We start from the raw sequence: 13,925 nt of genomic DNA on the forward strand, positions 1-13,925 counted from the left end.
GGGCTGCTTAGAGGGTGCAGACTCGGGGAGCAGACAGGTCCGAGAGTGCCCAGAGCAGTCTTCCACCCTGATCTGGACGGTATTTATAGCCAGACCAGTGGCCTAGGACTGGAATCCTCTTCGTGACTCAGAAGGGGGATGGTGCCTGTCCTGCTGGGGGAGTTCCCTGCGGGGCTGCCCCCCAGGTTCTTGTCCCCACTCCTCCCCCGCATGGCTCTCACACCTGCTTCGACCCCAAGCATATCAGATGTGGCAGTGGGGGGGGTCATGTGACGGAGAGATGGTTATAAATAGCTGGGGGTGGGCACGCTGCCCCAGACGCCTTGGGGACAGGCAGGAGGACAGGCTTAAGGAGCTGTTCTGGGGGAGGGTGGGGGCCGGCAGGCCGAGACCCGGCCGGGGGCGGGAGCATGGAGCCATCGGGGTCCCAGCGGCGTGGGGCTGAGCCCAGCTGGTGGGGCAGCGCCCCCCAATACCAGTACATGCCCTTTGAGCACTTCACCAGCTACGGACTGCCCTCCGAGAACGGGGGTCTGCAGCACAGGCTCCGGAGGGACGCGGGCCCCCGTGCCAACGCCCACCCCACACAGGTAAACTTGTCAGAGGAGGGGGCGGTGGCTTCCAAGAGCCAGAGGAGCCACGGATGGGGGGAAATGAAGAGGCAGGTGGCAAGAGAGGGCAGTGTGATCTTTCTAAGTTAAGAAAGTACATGGTCATGTGTTCCAAATATGAACATTCTTTAAAGGTCCGGGTTCAGCCCAGTGGGCACCTTCTATAGAGATACACGTGTACCTGAACACAAGCTTTACTAACAGAACCCACCGAATCTGGGGGGAGAAGGCAGAGCCACACATGGGTGCTGAGCCCATGCTTACATAACCTACACGAGGGGACCGGCAGAGAAGCCCACACCTCTGTATGCCTGAGCCGTCCTCACACCCTCACCCTGCACACAGACACCACCAGATTCTCCCTTCCCACCCTCGGCAGAACACACACACACCCTCACTTCTGCAGAAGGCAGAAAGGTGGGGAGAAGGGGATAAAATGGACTGAAGAGCATGGTCAGTGATCCAAGACAGACCAGTGTCAAATGAGCAGGAGAAATGCAATCAGACTTGCAGGTGGGAGGATTCATCAAGTGAGGTCCCATGAGGTGGTGGCACCTGGAGAGACATAGAGCTCTGATCTCGGTGAGGGGGCGCCTGGTGAACTGACTCAGGGTTTGTTGTTGCTCAGTCACTCAGTTGTGTCCGACTCTGGGCGACCCCATGGATGGCAGCACGCCAGGCTTCACGGTCCTTCGCTGCCTCCTGGAGTTTGCTCAGACTCATGTTCATTGAGTCGATGATGCCCTCCAACCATCTCATCCTCTGTTGCCCTCTTCTCCCGCTGCCTTCAGTCTTTCCCAGCATCAGGGTCTTTTCCATTGAGTCCAGGGTAAATATCCTCCAGGTGTTCCAGACATCAAGGGAAGGGCAGTGATGGTGGAGGCATCCCTGAAGGACAGATTGGGAGCTTATTGCAGATAAATACCTGGGTTATGATCAGCAAGTGAACGTGCCTGTGGAGAGACAGAATGGAACCTGTCAGTGGGGGACCAGGAAATCAGGATTTAAAAATGTTTTGGCCGATGAAGGGTTGACTGTGTTTTCTTTAGCATGGGGGTCTAGGCAGGGCAGGGAAGCTGAGGGCTGGGCTGGGGATCTCCCTGCTGGGAGTCCAGAGAATCCAGGTCTCAATCCTGGCCTGTTCGAGGATGGTGAGTGTTGGCAGTTCCTGGAGAATCAGTTGGAGGGGCGAGGGCACGAAAGCCAGGGGAGGCTCCAGTGGTGAGTCAGAGCAGGCTTCCTGGAGAAGGTAGCCTGGAACACTGCGGGGTTGGACAGGGAGACCCCTCCTCGTGGCCCGGGGCTCTCTGTCGCGGGGTACGTGGTCTGAGTGGGATGTCAACTTAGTAAAAGGTGCAGTGTCGGCGCCTTCTGGTGATGGACAGCAAAGCCAGCACACTCGCATGCAGCTGAAGGCACTCGGGAAGTCAGGTTGGGCAGGTGCAAAGAGGGGGAGCTTGGACTTCCGCTTATCTCTGCTTAAATCTTATTGTGGAAATTTCACGCTTATACAAAAATAGAAAGAGTGGTGTAATGAATCCCCAAGTACCCCTAGCCCAATGATTAATTATCAATTGTCAGGGTCTTTGCATCCATCCTCCCATCCCTGGCCCTACACTCACAAATCTGGACAATACGCCCCTTTCAGGCTTGACTTCTCTTTCCCCTCCCAGCCCTGCTCAGATGGTGAGCCCTAGCCCAGCCAGCACAGATTTAGCTCTTTTATTTTTATTTTATAAATTTACTTGTTTATTTGACTTCGTTGGGTCTTAGCTGTGGCACACGGGATCTTTCATTGTGGCACACAGACTCTCTAGTTGTGGCTTGGGCTCCGGAGTGCCTGCAGGCTCAGTAGTTGTGGCTTAGTGTGTGGGATCTTGGTTCCCTGACCAGGGATTGAACCCAAGTCCCCTGCATTGCACGGTGGCTTCTTCACCACTGGAACACCAGGGAAGTCCCCAGATTGGTCTCTTTTAGTGTTTCCCAGACCAGGTTTGGTACGTAGCACCCGTGTCTCCTCTCCTCTGGCCTCAGACCTAAGGTGGGTTGAGGTAGCCCATGTGCTGGCCCCCGTGGGAAGTGTCTTCTCTTGGGTCTGGGGAGGATATGGAGGAAAACACGGCTCCCTTCAGTCACTAACCTCATACCAGAACAGGGTATTAGTGCCTCCTGCTCAGGATTCAGGCATAAACTTGACTGCTCGTATTGTGAAACCAGATCTCTTCCACTCAGGCTCTCCGAGAACGAGCAATGTGCCCTGGCCTGACCCTGGCCCCAGAGGACAGAGTTAGTGTAGTGGAGGTGGGGCAGGCTAAAAGGAGTTAGTATACCTCGCACACACACAACGCCCCAAACACACATGCTCTACTTCGGGAAGGAGTGGACTGACCTGCCTTTTTGGGGCTGGGTCCAGCTTGTGCCTACAAGCACAGGGTGGGGACGTGGGTGGGCCTTCTCTAAGCCTGCAGGGCGTCCGAGGAGCCTCATTAGAGCTAGACACACCAAGGCCAAGAGCCACCAGGAGTCACCTGCTAGCCTGTCCTCACCTGTCCATGTCAGTGTGAGGGGGGTCCGGGGAGACGACAGAGGGGCCAAGAAGCAGGAAGCAGTGACTCACAAAACATGTCATTGACGCAAATGCCCAGTCTTAGCACAGTTCTCGTATCCCTGCTTCAGAGTAGAAATTGGTTCCCTTGACGAAGGCTGCTGTTGAGAGAGATGAGTACAGATGGGCAGGGGTGTGGATGGACGGACAAGAGTGAGGACTGGGAACTGTGTAGACGGACGGTGGGGAGTGGAGGGCGCTGATGACCCAAGTGACCCTGCACGAGGCCGTCAACACCCAGGATTTTAAAAATTTATTCATTTCTGATTGGAGGATCACTGTTTTACAATGTCGTGCTGGCTTCTGCCATACATCAACACGAATCAGTCGTAGGTAGACACATGTCCCCTCTGTCTTGAATCTCCTTCCACCTCCCACCCCATCCCACCCTTCTAGGTTGTCACAGAGCACCAAACACCCAGGATTTTTTGTGTGATTTATCTGTGGGTCTATATGAAGTGAAGTGAAGTCACTCAGTCATGTCCAACTCTTTGCAACCCCATGGCCTGTAGCCTACCAGGCTCTTCCATCCATGGGGTTTTCCAGGCAAGAGGACTGGAGTGGGATGCCATTGCCTTCTATATACTTCCTTCTATTTCTTTTGACTCTTCAGTGAGACAGACCTTTCCCATCTCCCTCTATCCAGATCTATGGCCATCACAAAGGGCAGTTCTCAGGCAAGGAACAGGACACCGAGATCCCCAAGACGATGGGCTCCAGTGCTTCCATGGACAGCAAGGACGAGGATCACTATTCTAAATGTCAAGGTGATGGGGACGGGGGAATGGAGGTATCTGGAGAGGAAAGAAGTATGGGGATTAGGGCAGTAACTCTGAAGACTCGTTGCGTTATTTCTGACTCAAGGTCCCCATCTGTACACCAAAGCCCTCCTCCAAGGAAAAGACACGGCTCCTATGTCCTTCTCACCCTACCTTCCCACCGTCCCTCCCACACAGCCCCAAGAAACCGGAGTTTAGAAGGGAATCAAGTAGCCAGAGGGGAATTGGACTCTGGTGCCTTCTGAAGGGCAGAGAGGTGAGGAAGAACTCAGGGAATGAGACATACAGACCAGACCGCTAGGGGCCCTTCGCTCGCAGCCCTAAGTCACACACCCAGAGCACTGACTGATTACCTTCCCCTCTGTCCGTTCCTTTCCTAGACTGTATGCACCGCCTGGGACTCGTGGTGAGAAGAAAGTTAGGGGAAGACTGGATCTTTCTGGTGCTTCTGGGGCTCCTGATGGCTCTGGTTAGCTGGTGCATGGATTATGTCAGCGCCAAAACGCTTCAGGGTAGGTGTAACATGGCCCTTTGCTCCCCCTAGCCTTCCCCATACTGTGGTTGTTCTAGAGTTTCCACCTAGGGTAAGCTGGGGGAGCTTCGGGATGGTGCTCAGAGAAGAACAGGTGTGACTCTAGTCCAGGGACACCAGACCCAGATCCATTTTCCCTGTCCCCTTCTATCAGCTGGGCTGTGGGCGCCACTCTCTTAGCGTGAGCAGCTTGTGCTAGTTTTCCGAGGGCTTTTCAGTTCGGGCAACTGGAAACATGCGGGGTCCCAGAACCCCCTCCTGCGAGGGTAACAGGTGGCTGGGTGCCCACAGCCTCTAAGGAAGCGCCCACACTGTGGTTTGCTGCACTGCCGTCCCCTCCACCTCCCACAGGTGGTGGGAACTAGAATGGGTCATGTCACCTCCCCCAGCTCAGATCCCTCCACGAGTCAAATGAGAATAGCGCCAGTTCTGAGGTCGAACCGGGGCAGTGGGCCACTCGAGTACGCCCTTAGCCCGGCTCTCCTCGCTGCCGGCGTGGGGGCAGCGCTGACACGTGGTCCATCCTTGTAAGACTGAGCCCGGACTCCTGTCTCTGCAGCCTACAAGTGGTCCTACTACCAGATGCAGCCCAGCCTGCCTCTGCAGTTCCTGGTCTGGGTCGGCTTCCCCCTAATCCTCATCCTCTTCAGCGCCCTCTTCTGCCAGCTCATCTCTCCCCAGGCTGTCGGTGAGAATTTCCCAGATCCCACCGCGGCGCGCCATCACCATAACCCACAGCATCTCAGGGGCCTGTGGACCTCGCACGCCCCTCCTCCGCTCCCTCCCAAGTCTGTTCTCGGCTTTGCCACTGTCCCCCTTTCCCGGCTCACCTCCCCCCTCCCCCCTCAGGCCTCTCGCTCCACCCCCATGTCCACTGTCTGGATGTCCATCTACCTTTAACCTCCAACTTAAAGTTGCACATAATCTCTTAAACCAACAACACGCGTTTAGGCTCTGGAATCCCTGAAATGAAGACAATCCTTCGCGGGGTGGTCCTGAAGGAGTATCTCACCCTCAAGGCCTTCGTGGCCAAGGTGGTGGCCCTGACCGCAGGACTGGGCAGTGGCATTCCTGTGGGGAAAGAGGTAAGACTCCAGTTCCTGCGGGGCGGGCGGGGCAGGCCTTCCAGCAGGGGGCGCCACAGAGTCTAGAGGGAGCTGGGGAGAATGCGGAGCTTGGGACCACGGGGATTCCTAGGCTACCAGGGAAGGTCCGCACCCTGGGGCACAATGACAAAAAGCATCAGAGCTGGGAGTAGCTTAGAGCAGAGTCTCACCTTTGGGGCACTCAGTGCTGGCATCTGGGGCTGAGTAATTCTTGGTGCTAGGGGGCCGTCATGTGCATTTGTAGGACGGCCTGTCCCTCCTACAAGCCGGCAGCAGCCCGGCGTTGTGACAAACCGCTGGAGGCAGAATCTCCCCCAGCTGAGAACCACTGCCTTAGAGACAATCCAGACAAACCCTGTGAAAACTGAGACTTAAAGGAGGCTGTGCTTTTTTTCAAGGTTACTAGTAACCTTGTAAGAAGTTACATGTAACTTCTTGCCCTGCTGCAACAAGAGTTATCTTTCCAAATGGTATCAGGAATAACTGCCCTTTGGTTAGGAACTTCAAATGACTTTTCATTCCTTTTTTTTTTTTTTCCTTTTGGCCATTTGACATATGGGATCTTAGTTCCCCGACCAGGGATCGATCCTACACCCCCTGTGGTGGAAGGGCAGGGTCTTAACCACTGGACCCCCACCCCTACCCCCCACCACCCCAAGAAGTCCCTCCATTCCTTTCAAAATGAAGTCCAAACTTCTTTCCTGGAGCCTGTGGTGATTAGGCTTCTCTCTGTCCTGGCTTCTGTCCTCCCAGGCTACTCCTCCTTCCTGTTGCTGAGTGACAAGGCACTTTCTGCCGCTCAGCCACCAAGTCTGCCCCCCTCTCCAGGTTCCTGCACTTGCTGTGCCCTCAGCCTGGAACTTTCTTCTACCGAGACCCCCATGGCTCCTGTTTTCATGTCCATCAAGGCCCTACTCAGTTGTGACCTTCCCCACCCCACCGTGTCTTTCCTCTCTCTCTTCTGTTGTTCAGTTGCCCAGTCGTGTCTGACTCTTTGCAACCCCATGGGCTGCGGCACACCGCGCTTCCCTGTCCTTCACTATCTCCCAGAGTTTGCTACAACTCATGTCCATTGAGTTGGTGATGCCATCCAACCATCTCACCCTCTGTCGTCCCCGTCTCCTTCTGCCTTCAATCTTTCCCAGCTTCAGGGTCTTTTCCAATGAGTCAGCTCTTCTCATCAGGTGGTCAACAACGTACTGGAGCTTCAGCTTCAGCCTCAGTCCTTCCAGTGAATATTCAGGACTGATTTCCTTCATGATCGACTGGTTGGATCTCCTTGCAGTCCAAGGGACTCTCAAGAGTCTTCTCCAACACCACAGTTCGAAAGCATCAGTTCTTCAGGCGCTCAGCCTTCTTTATGTCCAACTCTCACATTCCTACATGACTACTAGAAAAACCATAGTTTTGACTAGTCAGTTTCTTCACAGCCCCTAGAATTTTCTCAAATGACAATGTGCTGGGCATCACCTCCCTTCCTCCCTGGGATGAACCTCTGCGAAGGCACAACCTCTATCTTAGCTGTATTTCTAGCCCCTGATACAGTGTCCGGAGCAACCGATGTCTGTCCAAGAATGCCATCAAGCGCCCCCCACCCGACACCTACCCCTGACCCCTCGACCACCTCCTCTCTTCCAGGGCCCTTTTGTTCACATTGCCAGCATCTGCGCGGCCATCCTCAGCAAGTTCATGTCGGTGTTCTGTGGGGTGTATGAGGTAAGGCTGAGAAGGGCGAAGGAGGCAGGGCTGGGCGCGCTGGCGGCACGATGGGCTGCCTTGGCCGTGATGCTGAGCCGGGCACTGCGCTAACCCCGCCTCCTGCAGCCTGCATCCACGTGCCCCCGGCCCGCCTCCTCCAGCCACACGATGCCGCTGTTTAAGCTCTTGCTGGTCCCTTGACGCCCTCCCTCTGGGGGGAGGGGGGTGCCGCACGTGGCCCGCGCCTCCGCCGCCCTCCGTGTCAGTTCCCCTCCGCGTTTCCCTCGGGGGCCAGCCCCGTCCCTTTGTCGTTCCTGGTCCTCCACCCCGCGTGTCGTGCGCTCCGGCCGCGCCGCAGCCCCCCACCGCCTGGTCCGCGCGCTCCTCTGTTGCAGACCGTGCCTGGGCAGCTTGACCTCCTGGTGTCGGCCTGCGCTGTGGGCGTGGGCTGCTGCTTCGCAGCCCCTGTCGGAGGCAAGTTTCACTTCCTCCCTATCCCAGTTGGCCTGAGGGGTTGTGTGTGTGTGGGGGGGGGGGGGGGGGGGCGGGGGGGGGTGCTCTCCTAAGTTTTGGGATGGGGTGGGGGTGAGGGCTGCTCCCGGAAGGGGGATGGGGGTGGGCCTTTCAGGGAGTGACCCCGAATCACATCCCGAATCACTCACTTTCTTAAACCAGAGAGTTGTGTGTTCTTTTAGCAGCTGCTGGCTCTTCCATGCCATTTGTCCAAAGCCCTTTCCTGTTAACACTTCTGGGCCCGATTGTCCCCAGCCCCGCTCTTTAGTGACCCTTTAGGCTTACCTGCCTTCCGTAAATTTGCCTAACCGGTTCATTTTCTATGTCTGGCTTTGCGCTATGAGATCACTTCCTGTTTGCCAAACTAACTGAGTTTCTCCTGGCGTGGGATAGCCCTGGGGAGATGGCCCCTGTGATGAATTCCCTGTGACTCAAGTCTCTCCTCTGTCCTCCCTCCTTGCCTGTTCTCCTTCCCCTCCCTGCCTCTCGCCCTCTGTCTGTCTGTCCCCTAGTAGCAGCCATACTATTACACTGACATGCTGACGGTGGGCTGTGCCGTGGGAGTCGGCTGCTGTTTTGGGACACCTCTTGGAGGCAAGTGACGTACCCGAACCTGCATCAGTGCACTTGCCTGTTCTTGCTCCCAAGATGGTTACTGCCAGCGTCCCCAAGTTTAAGTATTACCAGTTTAAACAAGGGTAAAGCAAGATAGCTTTTATTGAGCATTTACTATGTGCAGGCAGTGTTCTAAAGACTTTACATCCCTTCCTGCCCAGAGCTGTATGAGGTTGATACTAAAGAAGAGAGAGAGTAAGTGACTTGCTCTGAGTAAGTGGGAGAACCAGGAAGGAAAACCGAGGTGGCCTCTGTGGGACCCCTACTTATATTGTGTTTGTGAGTGCTCAGTTGTGTCTGACTGTTTGCGACCCCATGGACTGTAGCCCTCCAGGCTCCTCTATCCATGGGATTTCCCAGGCAGGAAAACTGGCATGGGTTGCCATTGCCATTTCCTCCTCCAGGGGCTCTTCTGGACCCAGGGACTGAATCCATGTCTCTTGCGTCTCCAATATGGGCAGACGGATTCTTTACCACTGTGCCACCCAGGAAGCTAGACAGCCCTTTATACTGTTGGATATTTTTGCCCTTCACTTATTACATCTTCTAACAGGGGGCTTCTGTATGTATATATATTGCTCTTTAATCATTCACTTTTTGTTGTTGTTTTAATTGAAGTATAATTGACATCTCTATATATTTGACATCTGTATGTATTTTCTTCTCCAAAGGAACACTGACCTTTGCTTGTATGTTGTTAAGGACATGGGAGTTTCAGTTCAGTTAAGCTGCTCAGTCGTGTCTGACTCTGCGACCCCATGGACTACAGCACTCCAGGCCTCCCTGTCCATCACCACTTACTCAAACTCATGTCCGTCAAGTTGGTGATGTCATCCAGCCATCTCATCCTCTGTCATCCACTTCTCCTCCCACCTTCAATCTTTCCCAGCATCAGGGTCTTTTCCAATGAGTTAACTCTTCACATCAGGTGGCCAAAGTACTGGAGTTTCAGCTTCAACATCAATCCTTCCAATGAACATTCAGGACTGATTTCCTTTAGGATGGACTGGTTGGATCTCCTTGCTGTCCACAGGACTCTCAAGAGTCTTCTCCAACACCACGGGTCAAAAGCATCAATTTTTTGGCACTCAGCTTTCTTTATAGTCCAACTCTCACATTCATACATGACTACTGGAAAAACCATAGCTTTGAGTAGATGGACCTTTGTTGGCAAAGTAATGTCGCTGTTTTTAAATATGCTGTCTAGGTTGGTCATAGCTCTTCTTCCAGGAGTAAGTGTCTTTTCATTTCATGGCTGCAATCACCATCTGCAGTGATTTTGGAGCCCCCCAAAATAAAGTCAGCCACTGTTTTCACTGTTTCCCCATCTATTTGCCATGAAGTAATGGGACCAGATACCATGATCTTAGTTTTCTGAATGTTGAGTTTTAAACCAACTTTTTCACTCTCCTCTTTCACTTTCATCAAGAGGCTCTTTACTTCTTCACTTTCTGCCATAAGGGTGGTGTCATTAACATATCTGAGGTTATTGATATTTCTCCCGGCAATCTTGGTTCCAGCTTGTGCTTCCTCCAGTCCAGCGTTTCTCTTGATGTACTCTGCATATAAGTTAAATAAGCAAGGTGACAATATACCGCCTGACTTGACATACTCCTTTCCTGGTTTGGAGCCAGTCTGTTGTTCCATGTCCAGTTCTAACTGTTGTGTTTTGACCTGCATACAGTTTTCTCAGGAGGCAGGTCAGGTGGTCTGGTATTCCCATCTCTTGAAGAATTTTCCACAGTTTGTTGTGATCCACACAGTTAAACGCTTTGGCATAGTCAATAAAACAGAAGTAAATGTTTTTCTGGAACTCTACTGATTTTTCTATGATCTAACGGATGTTGGCAATTTGATCTCTGGTTCTTCTGCCTTTCCTGAATCCAGCTTGAACATCTGGAAGTTCAAGTACTGTTGAAACCTGGCTCGGAGAATTTTGAGCATCACTTTGCTAGCGTGTGAGATGAGTGCAATTGTGTGGTAGTTTGAGCATTCTTTGGCATTGCCTTTCTTTGGAGTTTGAGCATTCTTTGACATTGCCTTTCTTGGGAGTTTAAGTCGACCTTATTTAGATTAGTGTGTGTGTGTGCTCAGTTCAGTTCAGTCACTCAGTCGTGTCCAACTCTTTGCGTCCCCATGAATCGCAGCACGCCAGGCCTCCCTGTCCATCAGCAACTCACGGAGTGTACTCAAACTCATGTCCATCGAGTCGGTGATGCCATCCAGCCATCTCATCTGTCATCCCCTTCTCCTCCTGCCCCCAATCCCTCCCAGCATCAGGGTCTTTTCCAATGAGTCAACTCTTTGCATGAGGTGTCCAAAGTATGGGAGTTTCAGCTTCAGTGTCAGTCCTTCCAATGAACACCCAGGACTGATCTCCTTTAGGATGGACAGGTTGGATCTCCTTGCAGTCCAAGGGACTCTCAAGAGTCTTCTCCAACACCACAGTTCAAAAGCATCAATTTTTCGGCGCTCAGCTTTCTTCACAGTCCAACTCTCACATCCATGCATGACCACTGGAAAAACCGTAGCCTTGACTAGACAGACCTTTGTTGGCAAAGTAATGTCTCTGCTTTTCAATATGCTATCTAGGTTGGTAATAATTTTCCTTCCAAGGAGTGTCTTTTAATTTCATGGCTGCAATCACCATCTGCAGCGTGCTCAGTTGTGTCCAACTCTTTGCAACCCCATGGACTGTGGCCTGCCAGGCTCCTTTGTCCATAGGATTTTCCAGCAAGAATACTGAAATGGGTTGCCATTTCCTCCTCCAGAGGATCTTCCTGACCCAGGGATGGAAGCTATATCTCCTGCATTTCTTGCATTGGCAGGCAGTTTCTTTACCACTAGCATCACCTGGAAAGACATTTAGATGAATAGTCAGCTTTATTTTTATTTTGGCCACATTGCACAGCATGCGGGATCTTAGTTCTCAGACCAGGGATTGAACCTGGCCCCCTGCATTGGGAACTCAGAGTCTTAACCACTGAACCACCAAGGAAGTGCCAATGGTCAGCTTTAGATGAGGACTACAGATGAGAATTAAAGGCTTATTTTTTCTTGATCGCAATGTAAAGTTGAGTTTAGCTCTCTCTACTAATGTGAGACAAAGGGCAACTTTTCAGACTTTTTCCTTGTCCTGGATGACTAACAAGTGTGCATGGTCAGAGACAGCTGCTGTATCTGTTTATTTACTCACTGATAACAGTTGTAACCAGATTAACAGAGCAAGGATTATATAGGTCACTGGTTGGATTCATTGGTGATAAAAAAAAGGTACCATGTTAACCATCGGAGAAGCAGAATTGCAGGAAAGGCATCTGCTTCATAAATGCACCAGCTGTTAGAGGTATCTTTCAATTATGAAAATGTAATCAGTCCTTTCATTGAAGAGTTTTCAGGAAACCAAGATGACTTGGCTCAGGAATGATACATGGACAAACATTAACAGTTAATGAAAATGTACCAAGGTCACTTGAACCGATGCTAAAGCAATGCACACAGCATAAGGGAGATAGGTTGGCAAATGAGTTAGCTGGCATCCTGCTTGTACTACTGTTGTCAGCTCTTGTCATTAAAGTCAATGTCCCCAGCAGTGAAGGCTAGCCTGTTGGAATTTCTGCACAAGTTTAAATGTTCACACTTGCATTTATACCCACTCTCACCTTTATTGAGTCTTTTGCCTTACAAATCCAGAAGGTCTGAAGAACACTTTTAGAAGGGTAGCATTTTTTTGTTGTTTTGTTTTTAATCCAGATTCTTTTAAAGTGAAGAGAATATTATGTATGTATGTATGTATATATATATATTTTGCATAAAACTAGAACTTCTGAGATGAATGAGGAAGGTTCATGATCTTGTCTAGAGACTGGGAGAGGCAAACAGTTAAGTTACAGATAAAACATGGCTCTTGACATAAGTTGACATAAGAAAATGTTAAGCATTGAAAAGTTAAAATGTTTATTTTTAGGATGTTTGTAGTAAGTGGCAAATATCAAATGAACTTGCAGATAACCTTATTTGATAGCTTTATTTTACAAATATGGATTAATTCTAGAAGAAAAAAATTAATATTAGAGTAATTTATTCACTCAGTAGCCAACTCTTAATGCCTTACAGTGATGATATCTACTTCAACCTTTGGCTAAAACGACAAGCATGTTTTTGTTTCCATATATGCCCTCTGCGGTGAGCAGAGGCAGCCCCTCTCTCACTGTGCTAGTTACTATGCTCGCAGGTACCCACAGCAGAAAGGGTAGACAGGAAGGCCAGCAGACTGTCACAGCCCATTCAGAGAAGCATCCCTGTGACAGCCTGGGCAAAGTGCAAAGAATATTCTGGAGAGAAGAGACAGCATTGCAAAGTCGAGACACACAGGAATAGAATGTCAATACACGAGTATTACTAGAGGACACAGGGGAAGAAATGACAGGAAATGAGTCTGGACAGGTACCTGGGGGGTGATTCATGAAGGTCATCATAGGAAATGCACAAGAATGTCAGTTTCATTCTCTAGGCTAGAGTTTGCCTGAATGTGTTGTACAGAACACAGTTCATGGTGTTAACAAACATAACATGTAAACAGTGTTCCAAGATCAGATATGTTGGAAAATACAGTGTTGAATAGATAGTTTTTTAAATGGGAAGAGGTCTCAGAACGTTCAATATGCTGACATGCCCTATGAATATCCCATGTGTGGCTCAAAGACAGTATTTCTCACAGAATCCTTTTTGCAAGGACCCTCTTTATGGAACTCGTAGTATCTCATGGACCCAACTTTGGGAAATGCTGTCGTGGGTGAAGGGGAGTCGGGGAAGAGTTTCAAACAAGACCAGCTTTGGCCGGATAGAACTGGCCTGTGGATTAACAGGATTTATCCAGGATTAACAAGAAGACTATTGTCAAAGTCCTGATGATGCTAGATGGTGAGAGACTGAACTGGATGGAGGCGGAGGTGACAGAGAACAGGATGATATAAGGGTGATAGAAAAGAAAATGAGTGGGACCTGGTGGCTGATTTATGCGAGGTTATGAAAGATAAGAAAGGAGGAGGAATCTAGGCTTTCAGTTTTACAAGGAGGAACATGCGGTGGATAGTGGTGTTGCAAGCAAGATAGGAAATATAGGAAATGAAACAGGTCTAAGAGAGTTGACAAATTTCGCTTTGAATACATTGAATTTGAACTTCCTGCGACATCTCCAAGTGACATCAAATAGGCAGCTGGCTTGCTGAGTCTGGAGTCCAGGAACTGAGCTGAAAGCATGGCTTTGTCAACCCGTCGGTTAGCATGGGGGTGTTAGTTAAAGCCATCGGCATAAATGAAGTTGAAAAAGTGGATCTACGAGTCACAAGAGTCAGAGATCAAGGCCCGTGGCGCCAGAGGAGGAGACAGAGAGGAGCCTCCAGGGTGGGAAAGAGAGCGATGTTATGGAACCTAGGAGACCAGAGAGTTTCCAAATGCTGTTTG

General features: G+C 50.9%; 1 protein-coding gene across 3 annotated transcripts in view; it reads left to right on the forward strand.

Annotated features, from left to right (window-relative positions):
• Window positions 1-366: 366 nt before the first annotated feature.
• The window catches only part of CLCN1 (chloride voltage-gated channel 1), a 41,477-nt gene continuing 27,918 nt past the window's right edge, over window positions 367-13,925 (forward strand). For 2 of the 3 annotated variants that reach the window (XM_065939479.1, XM_065939480.1), the window contains exons 1-7: window positions 367-590; window positions 3,863-3,983; window positions 4,376-4,507; window positions 5,087-5,215; window positions 5,479-5,612; window positions 7,272-7,349; window positions 8,360-8,438. In XM_065939479.1, the coding sequence (XP_065795551.1) occupies window positions 411-590; window positions 3,863-3,983; window positions 4,376-4,507; window positions 5,087-5,215; window positions 5,479-5,612; window positions 7,272-7,349; window positions 8,360-8,438 (853 nt within the window). In that variant the 5' untranslated portion in view covers window positions 367-410. The remainder of the gene's footprint in view (window positions 591-3,862; window positions 3,984-4,375; window positions 4,508-5,086; window positions 5,216-5,478; window positions 5,613-7,271; window positions 7,350-8,359; window positions 8,439-13,925) is intronic. The other variant, XM_065939481.1, reaches the window with a different exon arrangement.

Source organism: Muntiacus reevesi, chromosome 6 (genome assembly GCF_963930625.1).
Source record: "Muntiacus reevesi chromosome 6, mMunRee1.1, whole genome shotgun sequence".
NCBI lineage: Eukaryota > Metazoa > Chordata > Mammalia > Artiodactyla > Cervidae > Muntiacus > Muntiacus reevesi.